Here is a 20,557-nt window from a genome sequence, read left to right on the forward strand (position 1 = left end):
AGACCCACCACGCTGATCCAATGCTACACCGACTGCTTTACTTGCTCTCCAAGCCTAAGGGATGTAGCACCAGCAACTTCCCTACTCCATACTGAGAATTTTTAATTTTCATAGAAGAAAAATAAACTCAGTATTTCATAGCCCGACCTAAGACTCGAACCTGGGATCTCGTAATCCGAAACAACTTAAGCTAACTAAAGAACGAGACAGTCGTTCCTGTATCGTAATAGAAGTAAATTAATAGCTACTTCTTACCTAGGTGTAGGCATCGAACTAGACTCGTTACGCAAAATTCGCGCACGTTTGCTTGGCTCACCGTACATATACTGACTGGAGCTGCTATCGCTCTGAAAAAAAAATGTGATATTAAATCTTTAAATCATAAATTTTTTTTACAAGTTTACACTTATTTGCGAAATGATTTGTAATGACGATACAGACTTAGATGGTAGCCTGCATCTTGTAAAATGCATAGTTATTCAACCAATATAGAATGACAATCATTTACGCTAACTCGCTTGCTCGCTACATTTGTACAAGGAAATCAAAGCCAAGCGCAAATTATTGGAGATAAGTTCTATGCCAAGCGTCAAGCATTGACACTACATACGAACCATCTATCTTAAATAAACCTGAGCTAGGAATAGAAACAAAGACTCTTGGATATAGAGCAAAGCTTTAATTGGTGCAATAGCGAGACCTAGAAAACAAGTAAACAGGTGAAACTAATAATTACCTCATTAGCGAGATCGCACTGTATCGAAAAGGGGAATCGTCGATCTTCAGCGCTCAGATCTATAAAAAATAATGTTTTTTTTTTTAATAATAAGCTAAACTTGTTTCGTAATATTGTGAATATTCGTCGAAGAATAAAAGTATAGACAATAACCATTGCTGGCAGCATCGGCCTCTTCGTCGGTCGAATGAGGCAGCTCACTGAATTGACCTTCATTACATCCACTCCACGATGCCGCAAACTCTTCCTGCAGGAGAAATACAAATGTGTGGCAAATTATGCAAATACAAAAATCATGGTGGTATAATAAGTTATATATCTATTTAGCGCTATTCATTATCACATATCATCATATTAGCCGATGGACGTCCACTGCACATAGGCCTTTTGCTGCTTGCATCCATCGACTCGCTTGATCATAGGTCATCACTGGCAACACGCACTGCCCGAAGACTATTGTCTTCAGGCACTGAGGATTTTTTCGGACGAAAAGATTTCGCGAAGTTTCCCGGTTCACCTCTTTCTCGAAATTGGACCAACCTAACTGGACCATATGTCCTAGTTATAATTTCGAGTGCAACGTTCTCAACTATAACTGGGTGGAGCAATACATGAGCATTAGGTACACGTCATTTTCGTTTTAGCCATGTTCATTTTTAGGCCCACCTGTTGAGATACTCTGCTGAGGTTATTGAGCATGGTATTAAGTTCATCGAGAGTCTCTGCCATGATGTTTACGTCAGCGATCGCAGGTGATTTTCTATGAGGTATATATACTCAGAGACACAATTATCCGCCCACTTTAATATGATGCGAGTATATTAAAGTGGGCGTATACATAGTCGCAGGTTTTCCTCCATACAAGGAAGTCGCCCGAAACTGTAGTTTAATTAATTGCCTATCGACAACTACGAATATCTCTTTCTTAAGCATTATTATATGACGCATGCTCATAAGCTTACGAATCGCCTAATGCAATACTAGACTCTACAGATATATAAATGTATATGTACCGTGATTAGACGTCTTGGTGCCTGTGTTAAAAATTATGCTAATAACAGCTTCCTCCACCACTTATACCTGTGCATCGTCATCGTCCACTGGGACCAGCAGCGTACGATCCAGATGTGCGTGGTATTGCAGACACCATGATACGCCTGCACTGCCTTCGGCGTAAGTCTGTGCGGACTCTGCACTTAACCGCACCCAAGTCCCGTCTTTGTTCACCAGCTGTGGTAAATATTAACCTGTTAATTTTACTTGTCCAAACTCCGCTGCCCCACCTGCTTCTTCTAGACGACGCATTACTGCTTCAATAATTTCGGCTTTTTCTTCTATCAAATACCGTACTGTGCATTTTTCTGATAGTTTGCCAGCCCTATGACCTAACAAGTGTAACTTACATCGACGATGAAATTTAAAAACGGCATATCCACACTTTAGCGTTTGGCACTTAGCAAAAAAATACCCAGTACGGATCAAAAGTATATAAATACGAGTAATATATTTTTTGTTTGCTTCAGACTTGTCTAAAAGAAAGTTTGATAATAACTATCTAACCAGAATCTTTAAGTAAATCTGTCTTTTCGAAGGTAATTTATAAACCTCTTTGGTTGCATAGAGGCGAAGGCCGTTTGGCGTGTTTTTTTTTCTTTTACAAGTCTCTTATATTCATGCTTTTCAATGCAATTGTGTAACAAAAAAAAATGTTTTAAGGAAAGTTAGAATAAGAGAACGACGTGTTTTAAGGTATCAGTATGCTTATATGTACAAGTAGTTTACAGATGTAAGTACTTAGTGCTGTTTTAAAAATGACAGATTATGCAAAAATTACGATTTTTGAAAAAGAGATTAAGTACACCTGCATACATTATTAAAAAAATCCTATCTATATTAATTGTATGTGCAAGATTTTATTAAAATAAATATTTATTATTTTTATAGAAGAACAGATTACCTCATCAACCACTGCAATGTAAGCGCCATTGGGCACGCGACCCAGTTCCTCAGCCTGAAGGTTGGGGCTGCTTCGGAGTCGCAAACCGGCAGTATCCTCAGCGGTGAAGCGACGGATACTGTAGGAAGCAACGGTGCCCGGCCATCTTTCTACCGTCGAATCCTCATTGCCACTCTCTACAATCTCCACTTTCAAATCCTACAAAAATACAAAAAAATATTATTTTTCTTTGTTTTTTTTTCTGATATTGTAAGTGCCGTAGGCTCCCCAATCCATTGGACTATCACGGCTTGAAGCCTCCGAGCAGCCAAAATATCTGCCATATACAATGCCGTATTAAGACCGAGAGAGAGTGTAGAGTCGTGTGTAAGTAAATCTATTAATTCCAAGTTAGCGCGGTATTTTTTATTGTACGTTTACGTGGTTGGTTTCGTGGTTCTTGCCTTTACAAACGCTTGGATGCCATTTACAAGCTTGCGAAATCACTTGCGTAAGCGTATTCCGGAAAGGCAAACGTTATATTTGACATGTTATATCACTGAACAACGCTAAAAGCTAACGCTTTTAGCAATAGAAGTAGCAAGGGGGCGTGGCCCGCGTACACCCGGGTGTGCGGAACATCGCAAGCGTGTCCGCGCATGTACTAGCAATCTTGTTTTGTTCTGTGACAAAAGGAATAAATAATATTCAACTATAAAGTAAGGGCGACATATTTCATTTTTCACTAAATATTAAACAGCTATTTAGGCCACGCGCCTGGGTACGCTGGGTTCAATACAACGAATTGGCACTTTATAAATCTAGTTACCTCTTATATCTGTGAGTTTTATAATAAAGTCATAGTTTCGTCATTTGACCAAGTATTCATAACGATACACAATCGTCTCTAGCCCGAATCGGCGCCAAGCTTACGCCAGCCAAGCTATCACATGCTAATGTTTTTGGTCACTTGTCGAGACTTGGAAACATAGCAGTAGACTATATCAGTATTTGAATGCCCTTTTAGTTTGCGTTTTCCCTACAATCTAAGATGGAAGTACTGTAGCCAAGTGCAATGTAAATAAGCATATTTAATAAGTAAAGTTGACAGAGCCGTGATAGCCTAGTGGATATGACTTCTGCCTTAAATTGAAGGGTGCAAGTTCGAATCCAGGACATGCACCTCCATTTTTTCAGGTGCATTTTAAGAAATTAAATATCACGTGTCTCAAACGGTGCAGGATAAACATCGCGAGAAAACCTGCATACCAGAGAATTTTCCCAATTCTCTAGGTGTGTGAAGGTGCCAATCCGCATTGGGCCAGCGTGGTAGACTAAAGCCTAACCCCTCTCATTCTGCGAGGAGACTCGTGCTTAAAAGTGAGCCGAACATGGGTTGTTAATGAATAAGTAAAGAGAATGTGGTGTTAACCTGTGAAACAGGGTTGTCGTCTAACATGCATCGGAAGATGTAGCAGCCCGGCGCCCGCGGCACCCACTCTGCCACGTAAGAGCCGTCTCGTTGCGCGTCGACTACGATGCGTTCAGCGGGCAAACGATCGCCGCCGACTACCGCTTCCACGCTGCCAGGAGCTCCGCCCCAAATGCCCCACGCTAGGCGGATTTCCTCGAACGAAAAATTTTGATACGCCTGAAAACGAAAACAAAAAAAACGTGTGTGTCAGCTCCGACTCACGAATGGAGTTGAAACTGCGGTGAAAGGAGCGTGGAATAGGTTGCGCACAAAGTACTTAACGCTATCATTCGTTTATCGAATTTTACTGCCCATATTTTTTTCATACCGGGGGCTATATATGTAAAATCGATTCTTAAAGAGTAAACTCCAAAAATTAGTAAATTGGTTGACTCTCCATCCTGCTATCCCATTCCCTTCCCTTTTAAAACTTCCCGCTAATTTTGAGTCTAAAGCGTTCTATATCTCACTTACAGAGACGTTAAATATATATTTCTTTGTTACAGACATTTATTTAAATCTGACTGTCCGAAATGGTTTAATAATCTTACTACCAATGACCTACTTTAGTAACATCATTTAGTATGTTATCATTTGATAGCATCGCATCGAACGGATTTAAGTATTCTTTGTATAGAAAGTCATACAAATGCGTCCACTGGTCCGCATTGTACGGATCGCATTGAACGCATTTTATCTACCTTAAAATTAAAAATCGAACGATGCGGATCTGTGGACGCATGCCATATTAGCGACCGTAACAGAATCAAACATTATCATAATAAGCCGTCCAAATTAGATTAGAGAGAAGTGAGATTCAAAGTTTAAATCAACCTCCTAGAAGGAGAGATGCGTAGTGTACAACCAGCCCATTTTAATGACCCTATATCATTAAAATAGGCTGTGTGTAATAAACAATCTGTGACACAGACACATATATTTACACTAGAGGACGCCCGCCCTTAGATCCTCTTAATCTGGCCCTCTCGCGAAATCAGTTCTTAGTGGACGTCTACTAACTATGAGCTACCTCCCTGCTAAATTTCAACTTTGTACATCAAGCGGTTTTCGATATATTGATGTTCCTATCTAGCAACCTCGTCTGCTCACTCTAGCTAATATATTAAGTACCTTCATCATGGTAATGGCGTGGTAGCACATATCCTCGCGCACGGTGGGTTCATATGGTGTGTTGGGAATGACAGGTCGTTCAATCACACGCGTGTTGCTAGCGGCTTGCTCGCTGTCCTCTATTCTCTGAACGATGACCTATTAGAAAAAAAATATACTTAATAATGATTGACGAAAGTATATGGCTTGATGGTTAGTGGAAGACCATTGCCCATGAACAGAGTGTCGAAGAGTACGAAGTATTGTCCTGTGTCCAACAACCTGAGACATTGATGTTGAACCTCATTTGCCTGTTTTTATACCAGCATGTAAGCGTGCTTACTATTCAAAGTCGGAAGTTTCAACTTTTCATCGTACGGGTACGCTGAATCGCTTGGCTTTTCATGCATTGCATGTTTTTGCAAGTAGGGAGGTAACTAGCCACGACCGATGCCTACCGACCTCAGTCAATTTAGGAAATATAAAATCTTAAATTAACCCGAGCTGGAAATCGAACGAAAGCTCTACAGCACTAACAGCTGCGCCAGAAATATTCAAGGGCTGACTCGTAATGGACTCCCGTCCCCGTATTTGTGTTTTAAATGTCACCGATGAAATATTTACATACATGACTAATTTTCTAATTGTCTTAAGAAGGAGAAGTCTGAAATATACAGATACAGCACGATACAGAAGTGAAAAATTAATTAAAAATCTAGTATTTTTACTCTATTTGAATCTTTAACGAAATTATATCGGCCAACGAGGAAAATAAGCTGATTTCATTATTTTCATACTGATCCAGCTTAACAAATGCGTATTACAGTTACACTGATTGACATTCGTTGTCAGTTGTGTCGCGCTGTCTTTGAATGTGAACGTCAATGTCATCGGATACGTTTGACAGTAAATAAATTCTAGACTCCGCGCCACGAAAGAAATCCTGCGGCAAAAACGTGAACTAAAATTGACACTTTCCACAAATGACAATGAGCGCCTAAGACATTAGCTCCGTGTCTACGGGACTTGTTTCGTGGCGTTTATGTTTGAGTTTGTGTTCTATCTTTGTCGAACTGACAGTTTTCTCAAAGATTTTGATAAAATATGTCAAATTAATGTCAAATCCCTAGAAAATCTGTCAGTTTGACAGCAGTTAATTTGATGTAAAACTTGCGCGTATACCTTAAACAAATAAATAATTTAGCCGATTCAGACAATGTAGATATTTCTGAAAATTGGCCTCATGAGATCTCCTTCAATGTTGTAATTTATGGCTAATTTTCTGCTTTGTATCGTTTAATTTTTGGGCCCGATTTTGTAAGGAGACAGGATATCTCCTTTCCTCAATCTTTGATCTAGCCAAAGCCAAATATGTGTATTGTGTAAGTAAACATCAAATTCCTCTTCAATATCTTTAGGAGAGAGGAGGTTTGTACCGCAAGTATTCTGTCATTAAAACAGACTAATGATTGTGAAACATAAATCCGAGATTCAAGTTTTAAAACTATATAAATTACGTGTAAGATAATTGAAATTATAGGCAGTTAATTTTAAAAATACACAATCAACGCGAACTAATCGTGATGCCTACATTAAATTTCTTTGATAACGACATGTTAAATAGTTAAATTTACAACGAGCTAAGGCCAAAAGAGTTCCAGGTAATTACCCAGATTGTTAGCAAATTGCAAGGAATTTTGCTAGATGAAAATTACATTAACAGAGTCAGATAACACCAGCTCACGAAATAATTATTAACATAGGTTGGATACAAAGGTGAAAATTATTTTAACTATGTACTCCCATTTTGTAATCTACTCAATATAAAATTTCAGACCATATCAAAATCAAAAAAAATCAAAGTTCATTTATTTTAGATTTTTTCATACTATGTGACAACAAAGACGTGAGCGATTTAGCGTTCCGGTACGATGTCGTGTAGAAACCGAAATGGGTGTGGCGTTTCATCTTCCTCCCAACAAGTCAGCCGGCTTCCATCTTAGATTGCATCATCACTTACCATCAGGTGAGATTGTAATCAAGGGCTAACTTGGAAGAAATAAACATAATAATCGTTTATTTGCAAGATTTTTTGTTCTTTACAACATTCAACAAAATAATAGTGTGCAAATATTATACATACGGTGAAAAAGAAATTCTGAGAGGAGACTCGAGCTCAGCAATGAGCCAAAGATTGATAATGTAAGCTTAATATTCCAATATCATCAGGTAATTTTTTAAATATTTTCACAGCCATACAGTATGCACTTTTCATATAGCTAGCAGTAGATATATACTTTTGATAGTACGAAAAGAGGTCTGGCCATGTATCGGTCCGGCTAAACTGATGATGGTGAAGTACCTTAACTTTGAGCGCTGGAGAGATAACCAAATCTCCATATTGGTCTCTAATAAGGATGGGCAGGCTCATCCGCATCGCAGGTCTCGCAGACTCCAGTGGTGCCTTGATCTCGCAGCGCGAAGGCTCCACCCGTGAAGCCGGCGCCAGCCACCGAGCCAGTCGACCTCCCGCCGTACACTCCGCCCCAGCCACAAAGTCCGCCAGGAATTGACGCTCCGTTGATATGCTTCTGTGGAGAGATGTACATTTTTGTTGAATAAAGCATCATCATCATCATCAGCGTTATGGCTAAGGTTTTGACGGTCTCCGTGACGCAGTGTTATGCGCGGTGACGGACATAACGGAGGTCCTGGGCTGGGCTGATTGAGGTTTTCTTAATGGGTATAAATATATAAAAAAAACACCACAAAAGAATGCTTATAATCCATAAATCATCTTTTAAAGCATTAAAACCAAGGAAGGAACGTTTAGCATTATTCAAAGAGTTAAATGTATGCAGCACTTTATTTTAAAAAAAGTATATTACAATATGAATCTGACACACATTTATTAGAACTTCAAATAGCCCGATTACAAGCTTCTATGAGGTGATTGACAAAGTTTGAGTCCTGCCGAAAAAATATGGTGACTATTTGCACACAGACTGCTGATGACTCAGTACAAGTGTTGACTTTAGTACTTTTTGTACAACTCAATACAAAAGTCAGTATCTAATAGTCTTAACTCGAGTAGTGTTAACTGCGACAACAATATGGCAGTTTGTTGTCCGCAGTCGGTGTCTCTGGCATCAGCCCCCCTAGCCAAGCGGTATGTGGATTCTCTTTCTACGATCGCTAACGCTTCGAAAACTAGAAAAATGTATGGAAATGACAGATCTTGATCACGTGACCTGTCGATAGCAAATATCATTCCCAATCATAATCATTAACATCTGATAGTGATCGTTAATGAATTTAACAAAATCACCGTAAGACAATGGCAAACTTTAACGTTTTTAGTTAAATAAATATTAGTTATATATGCAGTTCGGCTCTTATAAGTGGACTCGTCAACACCTTGAAGTTATGGGATATACTCCCCAGCATCCTGTATAACATTAGTTGACAATGTAGATGGAGCATTCTGCGAAGTAAGATAATCAAAAAGTTATATTACAAACAATGCATATGCTCAAACGAGTAAATAAACCACCACGGCTACATCATACAATATATAGATACCGCTGGGAAATAAACAAATTTGTCATCACAAAGTGTAAGTACTTTGAATTTGATTGAGTTAACATTGTTGTATACTGGTTTCAACGAATTTACAATTTTGTTGTAGGTATCAAAACTATGACCACCTAGTGATGAAAAACGGCAACAGCTGACATCATTGTTGTTAGAATATGATTTCTATATATAATCATAAAATTATATGATATGAAAACTTAATAAATAGTTGTAAATAGTTGCTCCCCGCTTTGGGCACAAATTTTGTAAGCCGTTTTTATGATAATAATCTTTTTAACATAAAAATGGTACCGACTTCAAAGACATACGTCTTTGAAGTCGGTACCATTTTTATGTTCAGTTATTTTGATTGTAACACAAAATTACGACCCCGATTTTCATGAAAACGAAATGGGACTAATCTAAAAAAGAATTGGTTAATAAATAAAGAGGTTATGAGGTAACCAACATTAAAAAAATAAAAAATTATTCGTCGAACTGAGAATCTCCTCCTTCTCCTTTTTTGAAGTCTGTTGATAAATAAAAATGGACTCCCGCGAGAAAATCAATGTAAACTTACATTGTACAATGCCATTTTTAAGGGTTCCGTAATCTACAAAGAACTGTTATAGTTCTGTAATGTCCGTCTGCCTGACCGCAGTTTAACTCAAATACTATTTCTACTAGAACGTTGTAATTTAGCATTAGTATGCACATTTAAAACGTCGACAAATTCGTTACATTAAATCTCAAAAATATTTTTTAGGGTACCCCCCTAAATGTAAAGTGGGGATGTTTTTTTTTTCTTTTAAGTCTCGGAGTGTGGGGTATCGTTGGATAGGTTTGAGGGGTCTACCTACTCTATTTTTTGATTCGGGCAAGATTTTCGATTGAAGCAAAATGTATCGGTATTATGAAGCTTATTTAGAAAACCATATTTATATTTAACCTATACGACATCTGTGTGTATCATACGACCTTAGTGAATAGGCCAGTTGAGGGTGCCCAAATCATATGTGTCAGAAAACACTGACTGAGTATTGTTTCTATTGCGGTACTTTAAGATGAAACCACAGAACAAAGAATGATCCAGAATGAGTCTTTACAAGCAGCGTGGTAAAACCGGTGAAACCCATAAAAACCAAACGTCACGCGTCTCCTAGACATCCGCATTTACAAATTTTCTTCATAATTTGTATTTCAAACACATACAACAACTACGTAAATTAATTAATTAATCAATATTTACTAATAAAAAAAAAACTTTATTTTATTTCTTTAGTTTTTGTGAACAGATATTAAAATATATTAAAACATAGAACGCCATTTTTCTTGAATAATATTAAAATTACCGATGCGATGCTTCGTGTCGTACTGACTCGAGAATGTACACGATTTTGTATTTTGTATTTGGTACGGCTACGACACCGTCGTGTTCCGTGCGCTCTATCTGCATATTACTCTTAATCTGTTGATGAAACTATTAAAAATCATAGAGCGGAACACATCAGTGGGTCAGGCTACGAGGTCAATCCAGTAGCACAATAGACAGTATCAGGACGTTAATCATCCATATGTCACACTAGCTGACAATTCAGAAGACCTGTACACTATACATCATGACACGTTCCATCCCACTCGTCGTCATCAACCCATATTCGGCTCACTGCTGAGCTCGAGTCTCCTCTCAGAATGAGAGGGGTTAGGCCAATAGTCCACCACGCTGGCCCAATGCGGATTGGCAGACTTCACACACGCAGAGAATTAAGATAATTCTCTGGTATGCAGGTTTCCTCACGATGTTTTCCTTCACCGATTGAGACACGTGATATTTAATTTCTTTAAATGCACATAACTGAAAAGTTGGGGGTGCATGTCCCGGACCGGATTCGAACCCACACCCTCCGGAATCGGAGGCAGAGGTCATATCCACTGGGCTATCACGGCTCCTCATCATCCCACTCACATAGGTAGATATCGAGTCAATGCAATAAATAGATTTTTCTACAACCATTTCGTAATATACTCAATATAAAACCTCAAACCATATCACAAAATAATAATTCCTACAGGTCGTTTGATCATTATTACACAGGTAAACCGTGCTACGTTGATTTATTTTTAAAATTTTTAAATATTTCCATGTCATTGGCTACAATAATTCAGGCTTCCTCATAAGAGACAAGTCTAGGCCACGCCGATATATTATTAACTGTGCCAATTACACAACTTTATTTATTTTATTTTTATTTAATACACTTTATTTGTACACCACAAAAATAAAAGAAAACAAGCAAAAACTTTAACGCCAATGCTAATTATACATTATTTACTAAGTTTTGTTAATTCATTTATTTCTTTTATCATGGCCGTAGAAAAAGTTTTGTATGCCACTGCACGTATTTAGCGATTGTAGCACTCGTGCTGTCTATTCTGCAATTCGGCTTTGCCTCATTCCACAAAAAAAAAACACTCGTGCTACAATGGCCTCCATCCAATTACATGACAGTGACATAAATAGCTATTACCATGTACAAGTGCGGAAAAGGCCCAGAAGAAAGAAGAAGAACTATGACACATGCAACGTAACGGTCAAGCTAGATAAATAATCGTTATCAACCCATATCGTATTCGCTCACTACTGAGCTCCAGTTTCATCTCTGAATGAGAGGAGTAATAAAAACAATTTATAAAAAGAATCGATGCTTCAGACGGATCAAGTAATGGAATATTCTGTGTAACGACGTTATAAGGCGGAGGGTTTGGGTTCACTCCCCGGCTAGGCCGATTTAGGTTTTCTTAATTGGTCTACGTCTGGATGGTAGGTAGTAGGTAGGTCAAGCGATTTAGCGTTCCGGTACGACGTCGTGTGATTTTCATCCTACTCTTAAATTGTTAAGTGCGCTTCCATCTTAGATTGTATCATCACTTACCATCAAGTGAGATTGTAGTCAAGGAATAACTAGTAAAGACTAAAAAAGGTACATACATAAAGGACGAAGCAGTATGGAGTGCACAGCAGTGTTATGTAATGTTATGGAAATAAGTCGTACCTATTTATCTGACGCATTACATCCACTGCATGTTGCCTGTGATGTCCTACGGATCCGAGACTTGGTCGCTAACTATATGGGCCTTATTAAAAGGTTTAAAGTCACTCAGCGGACGATGGAGCGAGCTATGCTTGGAGTTTCTCTGCGTAATCGAATCAGAAATGCGGAGATCCGCAGACTAACCAAAGTCACTGACATAGATCAGCGAGTCGCGAAGCTAAAGTGGCAATGGGGAGGCCACATAGTTCGAAGAGCCGATGGACATTGGGCTCCCAAGGTGCTGGAATGGCGACCCCACACCGGAAAGCGTAGTGTTGGTCGACCCCCCAGTAGGTGGACCGAGGATGTCAAGCGGGTTGCAGGGAGCCGCTGGATGCTGGCAGATCGAAACCCGGTGTGCTTGGAGGTCCACGCAAGAGGCCTATGTCCAGCAGTGGACGTCCATCGGCTGATAATGATGATGTTGATGACGATTACATCCACTACGCAATATTGCGTTGTTTTGTTCACAAACAATTAATTAATACAATATACCAGGTACGACTACGTAAGAGATTATTCACCGAAGCGATCTTGGGTATTGCTTGGCTAGTACGAGTACATCCTGTTCTTGAAACAATGGCACAGACTACATAATATGTACAGCGACAATAGCTAAAATCAATAAAGAAATATAATGCTAGGGGTGACTCGTGATAACTCATAGGTTAGAGAAGGCCATACTGTCTAGTATAGATTTGTGGCCACGAGACGCTTGCTCGGAAAGCTATTGGATTTTTTCCCAAAGTTTAGAATACATTAGGAAGGTATATCAATTAATTAAGTATTTAAATGTTACCTATAATCTTGATTATAATTGTAATAGGAATGATGACAGTTCTTTAAATTGTATATAAATTAAGAGTATGTTAATAATAAAGCAATTTTGTAAAAAAAAAACATACATACAGCCGGACGTAGAACCTCCTCCTTTTTGGAAGTCGGTTAAAAAGTAACAGGGTATCTGCGACTATTACTTTCGGAGCTACAGGGATTTAAAAGGTCAGATTTGCGGCGCTACCACGGATCCTTGAAAAACGCCCCATACAAAATGGTACGATTTAAAGACGTCGTAGGTACATAATGATCATTAGATTTGTATGGGCGGTTAAACCAAATTACTAATATCTTTGTTATTTGTGCGTTTGTGTTTATAGTTCACGTATTAAAAAATGTCACATTTAATGTAAGGAAGTTAAAACTGTATGATTTTTCATCGAATTACGATAAAAGATTTTTAATTATTTATTTTGCAAATATGCAAACAATCTTTGCTTTTTATGTATAAATTAGTTAACATTGTCCTTTTTTACCCGAACGTATCATAAAAATCAATATATTCAAACCTAGTCATCATCCCCTTTGTAATTGTACAATCTATGTCATCATCATCATCATCATATCAGCCGATGGACGTCCATTGCTGGACATAGGCCTTTTGTAGGGACTTCCAAACATCACGATACTGAGCCACCTATGTATAACGCAGCAAGTACTACAGTGTTCCAAATCACCTGTTGCATAGCTTTTGAAGCGAGAGCTTCTTTACGCGGGTTTAGGGATGGGAACCACACGTAAAAAGTGAATCGACACGAAATAGTGCAAGGGAAACGGAAGTCGGTCCTCATATTAGTAAACTTCGAGTGTCTCCAGCATATTTTGAACCGACTTCAAAAAAAAAAAGGTTCTCAATTCGACGCGTTTGTTTTTTTTTGTTATAAGTTTGTTACCGCATAACTTCGTCATTTCTTAACCAATTATAAAAATTTTGTTTAAAAGAGTATACTTTCAGATTGGTCTCATTTAATTTTCGGTGCAGTAGTTTTGTGTTAAAATGAAAATTCAGAAATTTCCCGTGCAGTACGGGCCATTACGTTATTTTCATTTTAACACAAAATTACTTAACCGATTTCTATGAAAACTAAATGCTAGGACACACTAAAAACAGAAAAATAAAATCTTTTTAACAGTAAAATTGAACCGACTTTAAAATCACAAAAATAAACTAAAAAGCGAAAAATAGCATCGTATGTGCTACCTTCTGACCACTTTGAAGGCGATGCCAACACAGTGATGCATTAACTAAAGCCGATTAAATCATTAATTTTTAGGATTTAAAGACAGTTCTATCCCGTAGTTCTTTCAGAAACGGCTTTAATTAATACGTCACTGGCTTTGCACCGCCTTCAAAGTAGTCAGAAAGTAGCACATACGATGTTATTTGTCGCTCTTTAGTTTACTTTTGTGATTTTGAAGTCGGTTCAATTTTTATGTTAACAAGATTTTATTTTTATGTTTTTAGTGTGCCCTAGCATTTAATTTTCACACATACGATGTTAATTTTCGCTTCTTAGTTTATTTTTGTGATTTTGAAGTTGGTTCAATGATTTAGTCAAAAAGATTTTATAATACGCTCGAGAAATTGAGTGATTGGTTACCTATTGAATATCAATATCTTATTTTTTATTATTATTTGTAGTTTTGCTTAATTATAAATTTATTAAGAAAACTCGAAAAAATTAACAAACAATATATTTGAACATCCATAAGGCCATAAGTTTTCAGTAAAAGTTCTTAAAACATATGAAGTCTACTTGGTTGCTTTGCGCAATAAGCTATAATCCAAAAAAAATTAAATGAACAGGTATATTAAGAAAATATATACTTGACAGACCAACTACAGAATCAGTTGCTTTAAAAAAAGAAATTAGTAAAACGAATCTACACAAACACAGCCAAAAATAAAATAATATGTAATTGTTTTAATTAACTTAAATACAAAGTAATGACGTGCCGCGATAGACTGACTAATTGAAAAATGTCGATATCGATAAATTAGCGTGTGCTTTTAAATAGCATCACTATTAAAAGACCGCATCTGTAGAGGAGGCGGAGGTAAAGGCATGAGGCAGGAGTCGGCGCTCGGCAGCGGCATTTTCGGCACTCCGCACTCGGCATCGGCAGTATTCGGCACTCTGCTGTCGGCACTCGCCAGCGCCACTCGACTGGGCACCGGCAGTCACTGGTCGAGAGCCGGAGAGGCCGGACGTCATACGTGATACGGGACACTTTTCCGCTCACGCTTATAGCGCGCGGGACGCGGCAAGTGCAAGCGGGTGGCGGCAGTCGACGCGCGGGACTCGCTCGGGCAGTCCGTGTCCGTGTCGTCCGACGCGTCAAAGTTCGCTCGCTCTAGCGAAATGCGTTTCGCGACGATTCTCGCGCTTTTAGCGCTCTGTGCATTAACGTCGGCTGATGATCAAGGAGTTTGTACAAAACATGATTTTTGCAAGTGTATGCCTGGAAAACACCCGACCCAGACAACTGTTAATTGCACCATACCAAACAACGAGGTAGGTACCGAGTTCGATTCCGAATAAAGTGAATACTGCGCCGACATATTATTACCATTGCATATACGATATATGCATAATACTAGACATGTGTTAGAGTAATAAAAAAAAATATTATAAAAGTGAATTCTTAAATCTATATTTAACGTAGATGAACAAAGCGAATGTAACATGTGTTACTCATTGCAAGTGTAGTAGGTATCAGTATATCAGGACATTATCTTCCAGTTCAGATATTACAGTTACTTAATGTTTGGTGTTATTTGAAAGTTATCGTCGTCATCAACCCATATTCGGCTCACTGCTGAGCTCGAGTCTCCTCTCAGAATGAGAGGGGTTAGGCCAATAGTCCACCACGCTGGCCCAATGCGGATTGGCAGACTTCACACACGCAGAGAATTAAGATAATTCTCTGGTATGCAGGTTTCCTCGAGATGTTTTCCTTCACCGATTGAGACACGTGATATTTAATTTCTTCAAAATGCACACAACTGAAAAGTTGGAGGTGCATGCCCCGGACCGGATTCGAACCCACACCCTCCGGAATCGGAGGCAGAGATCATATCCACTGGGCTATCACGGCTCTTAAAGTTATCGTACACACAATCAAATGGAATAACGTAATTGCTGCCCGATACCTAATATATTTAATAATATATAAAAGGATAAAGACATCGACTTAATGACATATTCCTCATATGTACCAACTACAATCGAAACTACTGAATTTAGGATAAAGTTTTTTGTGACATAGATAACTAACTACCCGCTTAGTTTACATTTACGAAGGCAAATGTCAGAAGTAATTATATAATTAATTATATAAATGTAATCTAAAAATTAAAACCAGTTTAAAGAGAAATTTTAATCCAATACTTTTAAATTAACGAGTGGTTTTTCTTATGCGCGATCTGCGATGTCATGCACAACGCGACCAACACACGATCAGTTTTATCGGGCGTCAAGCCGTTAGCGCTGCAGGCATGTGGCTGCAGTTATTGAATGATGAGCGGCTAGCATTACGAAACACGATAGGTACCGGCTCTGTAACCGGTTTAATTGGCTGCTATGTTGATGACGAAGTCTTATAGAACTACCCTTAGCTAGGTACCTAACTACCTAGTTAAGGGTACAGGGGTTATTAGCCTATGCGTTAAAAACTATTTGCGCCGTTGGTTCAGTGGTTAGCCTATGCGTCAAAAACTATTTGCCCCGTTGGTTCAGTGGTTAGCCTTTGTGTCAAAAAGTATTTACCCCGCTGGTACAGTGGTTAGCCATTGTATTTTATAAATATTGAGTCTTAAATTCTTAAAAGAAAGTTATTAGTTTTAATTGCAATTTCATCCAGCCTTGTAGTGGGTAATAATAGGCTTTATTAACCGATGACATAATAAAATTAATAAACGAACAAAATATGTAGGTACATGAATATTCCTACGCAGGATATCATTTTTCACATATTTTCTTTTCGGTAACAATGCCTGTCTAACGGGTTATTGTTATATTTTAGGGACATATTACTGTTACGGTATTATTTATCACAACAATTGTCTACTTAGTTATCGGTTGGTTGGACGTTGGCTGGCTGACCGTAATAATTAAATCATATGAGAGTTCATGCACGGCTACGAGTTGCGAGGATAACGGGCCCGGTTCCAATCTACCTACCATACGTAGAGTCTATTTTACCTTAGCGAAAAGAAAGGTGAACCGGCAGAACTTGTCAAGTGACACACTACGCACGCGGCTTATTAAAAATACATTATACAGGGTGCTCGGGAGTTTTTCCCATAACTTCAAGGCGTTGAGGAGTCCACTTATGGGAACCGAACTGCATAACTAATATTTTTTCAACTAAAAAATAAAAACTTTTTATGTTATCATACAAAGTAATTCAAATAATTCCGACTATCCAGATTTCAAACTTCCGAATATGTAGGACACGTCTTTATTTATCCTTGCATTTTTAAATTCGTAAGACTTTGCTACGTCTTAAATATAAGGATGCGCATGACACATTTTAAGAACTATTTACAGAAGAAATATTATTTACTCCGAAAATATTAATTTCTGAACACATGTTCCTTGAACATTTTTAATTAATTTTCGGTAAAAAGTATAGAGTTATGGGAAATACTCCCCAGCACCCTGTATTTAAACGTATTATAAAACAAAGTACTTTGACGTGTCTTTCTGTACATGAACTGATTCTACTGAACGGATTTTTACGCTGCTTAACCAATAGAATTATTTTCATCCCGAAAATATACGAACGAACCCGACCCGTGCTGGGAATCGCACCCAGGATCTCTCTATCGAGAACCACAGTGCTGTACCAGCTGCGTCAGAGAGGTTATCAAAAAAAAAAGTCAAAACAAGCATCAAAATACCACGGATACGGATAAAATGAAAAATACACAAAAAAGCGAATCTACCTGACGTCAAACCCTTAGGAGCTCAGCCAGTGGAGCTTATTATTATTAGTGGCAGTAATTTCGTCCTGCGAGCGACAGTTCACGAACCCGACAATCCTGAGCAACAAGTGTCCCGCCGCCGCGTCCGTACACGCACACATGCTAACCAATGTCTCCACACACACTCACACACACCGCCAACACACACACACACGCACACACAAGAAACGCATCTTTGAGATGTAACAAGTATAAACAGCTGCCTGTTGCGGCCTAATACTCCCGTCGTTTAATTAACAACTCAGGAGAGCCATTGTAGACCGTACTAGTGATAGAATGATTATCGCTTGGCGGTCATACTTATTCTGTTCTAAAAAAAATAAATCATTAAAACTATTTATTGTCTCAAACCGACACATGTATATAAAATAGTCATGTCAATGTTTTAACAAGGTACATGTTGTTAGAAATTTATTCTTTTCAATAACGGCTAACGATTCGAATTAAAAAAAACATATCTATACATAATTATCTATTTCTCATCAGATAGGTAGATAAATTTGATAAAAAAAAACTTTACCGTGCTTGCAGTCGGGTGAAAAAAATATTTTTTTTTTTAGATTTGAATTTGAATTTTTTTTTTAAATTTGAACCTAACATACTAACAGTGTCAAACTATGTTGTTATCACGCGGAATTACGTATATATTTATATTTATATAAGAATATATATATTTCTTTAATATTAAAATCTTTAAATTAAATAATAATCGCTACATCACCTCGTAGGCGTTAAGTATTGCAATAAAATTAACGCCATATCAAAACTTGAAGAGATGTGTCATCATCCCATCAACTGGATATTCTAGAATTACAAAATTAATTTTGTAATATTTATACTATTTTTAGAACAAATATCTTCAAACACAATTATACAAATTCGACCAAATTAAATTTCGCCTGTCTCTCCATCTGTCATATCAGAAAAGCTGAATTATAAATTTAATTTAATAAAACCTTTTGACCTTTACTTTTGAAATAATATAAATTGTATTTAATTGAAATAATACAAATTATTATTTAAGGGCCGGTAAATAGCGGAGGAGGCGAACCGAAGCACACTTGTTGCTATGAAACTGTTATTGAGACCGCAACTTGAAATTTTTTCAACATAAATATGAAACCGATATCAAAGACGTATTTCAGTTATTATGATTTTAAAACAAAATTCCTATACCAATTTACATGAAAACGAAATGGGACTAATCTGGAAGTATATTAGTACTCTTTCAAACAAAAAAAGAATATTCAAAATTGGTTAATAAATGACGTAGGTAACAAACATTAAAAAATGTAAGGTGTACCTGGGGCCCTAACATTTTATAAATTTCACAAATATACAAATATGTAGCCCTGAACGCAACGGAATATTGCAAAACATTTTCATATTTTCAATAAAAGAGAATATTTAAAAAGTACCGCAGGAAAATATTGCTGAATAATATTTTACCATACACATACAAACGGATTTAAATCGTCGTAATCGGTTTTAGAGTACTTCATTCTAAAGCTTATCTGAACAGATCTATATCGGGTTAACGCAAAAAGTTTTTAATAATTTCAAGCATATTTTTATAATATTGACAACAAATAGTTAAAATGGTTCATATCAATAAATATCTGATTCTATATGCCCTATAGTAGTTGGGTTTTTAGTAAAAGTATAGTAGATAGGTTTTTGATTCCGTGTTCGGCCAAAAACGGTGTCCGGCTTGTCCGGCTTTTGTTAGGCTTTACATTTAGCAAACGAACGAACGACGAGTGTGTGTGGGAACAAAATTTACAGTAATAATCATGAATGCTTGATTTTACATGAAAAAAAATTGTCCTACGTATTAATACTGATGTATACAAAATCCTCATTAATGTGCGCTGTCTGGCCATGTCAGGCCAAACTGACAGGACTGTCCGGCTTTTAATTTCGACGACCTGGCAACCCTAGGCTATATTAGTTAGTTCATTTAGTTAAACTAACTCAACATAAGCGTCAATACCAGATGGCAAACATGAGATTATTATAATATTTTACAAAAAACAACTATGATGTAATAGAGTAAAACCTATAATTTTTTAAAAACACGATTTTGAATATAGCAACGCGTGCCACGGCTCTTTTTCACTGATATTTTGGGAAAGCGTTAGCTAAAATCGCATTAGACGGTTTTCAGATAAGGCCAATCAACATCGGGAAACAGTGTTAAATACTGATATCGCGAATAAAAATACGTGTGGTAGCTCATCAGACTTGTACAGAACCTCTAGAAAAATCGGCAAAAATTTCAAACCCGCACATACTCGTAAACAATTGCAAAGGTTATAAAAAATTAAATTTTTTTAATAATAGGGGCCTGTCTACATTAATGAAAATAGTTCCAAAACTACCAATACTTTAGTTAGTTAGAGACATTTTTACAATAAGATTCATAAACAAGAGAAAATTATGTAATAAAATAAAAATATAACTTGATAAACTTAATCTCTATTGATAGCATATTTTATTTAATGTTTAAAGTAGGGTTCCGCACGGCCGCTAAACGCGATCGCGTTATCGCTGGAACGATTCGAGCTATTTTACGATCTATTTTCACGTACAAAAGTTCACTGCAAATTATCAGTTTGACATAGTAGTAGAACCAGCAAATAGTTGTCCGACCATTACATAGTACAAAAACAGATTAAATAATTCGAGAAGATACAATTAAATTAACCTTTAATGAGTTGGACGGATACTTGAAACTAGAAATCAATTATCTCTCGTTCCACAGGTAATTAGTGAGTATTGTCTTTCTTTCTAGCTAATTAGGTTT

General features: G+C 37.4%; 2 protein-coding genes across 4 annotated transcripts in view; one reads left to right on the forward strand and one right to left on the reverse strand.

The window, feature by feature from the left end:
* The window catches only part of LOC112042903 (E3 ubiquitin-protein ligase highwire), a 143,982-nt gene that overhangs the window by 41,014 nt on the left and 82,411 nt on the right, over nucleotides 1–20,557 (reverse strand). For all 3 annotated transcript variants that reach the window (XM_052890868.1, XM_052890869.1, XM_024078107.2), the window contains 8 exons: nucleotides 7,619–7,847; nucleotides 5,278–5,415; nucleotides 4,105–4,323; nucleotides 2,694–2,891; nucleotides 1,817–1,966; nucleotides 890–983; nucleotides 737–795; nucleotides 256–347 (listed from right to left, as the gene is read on the reverse strand). In XM_052890868.1, coding sequence (XP_052746828.1) covers nucleotides 256–347; nucleotides 737–795; nucleotides 890–983; nucleotides 1,817–1,966; nucleotides 2,694–2,891; nucleotides 4,105–4,323; nucleotides 5,278–5,415; nucleotides 7,619–7,847 — 1,179 coding nt within the window. The remainder of the gene's footprint in view (nucleotides 1–255; nucleotides 348–736; nucleotides 796–889; nucleotides 984–1,816; nucleotides 1,967–2,693; nucleotides 2,892–4,104; nucleotides 4,324–5,277; nucleotides 5,416–7,618; nucleotides 7,848–20,557) is intronic.
* The window catches only part of LOC112042904 (uncharacterized), a 31,319-nt gene continuing 25,630 nt past the window's right edge, over nucleotides 14,869–20,557 (forward strand). Inside the window, exon 1 of the mRNA XM_024078108.2 lies at nucleotides 14,869–15,277. Coding sequence (XP_023933876.2) covers nucleotides 15,125–15,277 — 153 coding nt within the window. The 5' untranslated portion in view covers nucleotides 14,869–15,124. The remainder of the gene's footprint in view (nucleotides 15,278–20,557) is intronic.

The sequence above is a fragment of the Bicyclus anynana genome, chromosome Z, assembly GCF_947172395.1.
Source record: "Bicyclus anynana chromosome Z, ilBicAnyn1.1, whole genome shotgun sequence".
NCBI lineage: Eukaryota > Metazoa > Arthropoda > Insecta > Lepidoptera > Nymphalidae > Bicyclus > Bicyclus anynana.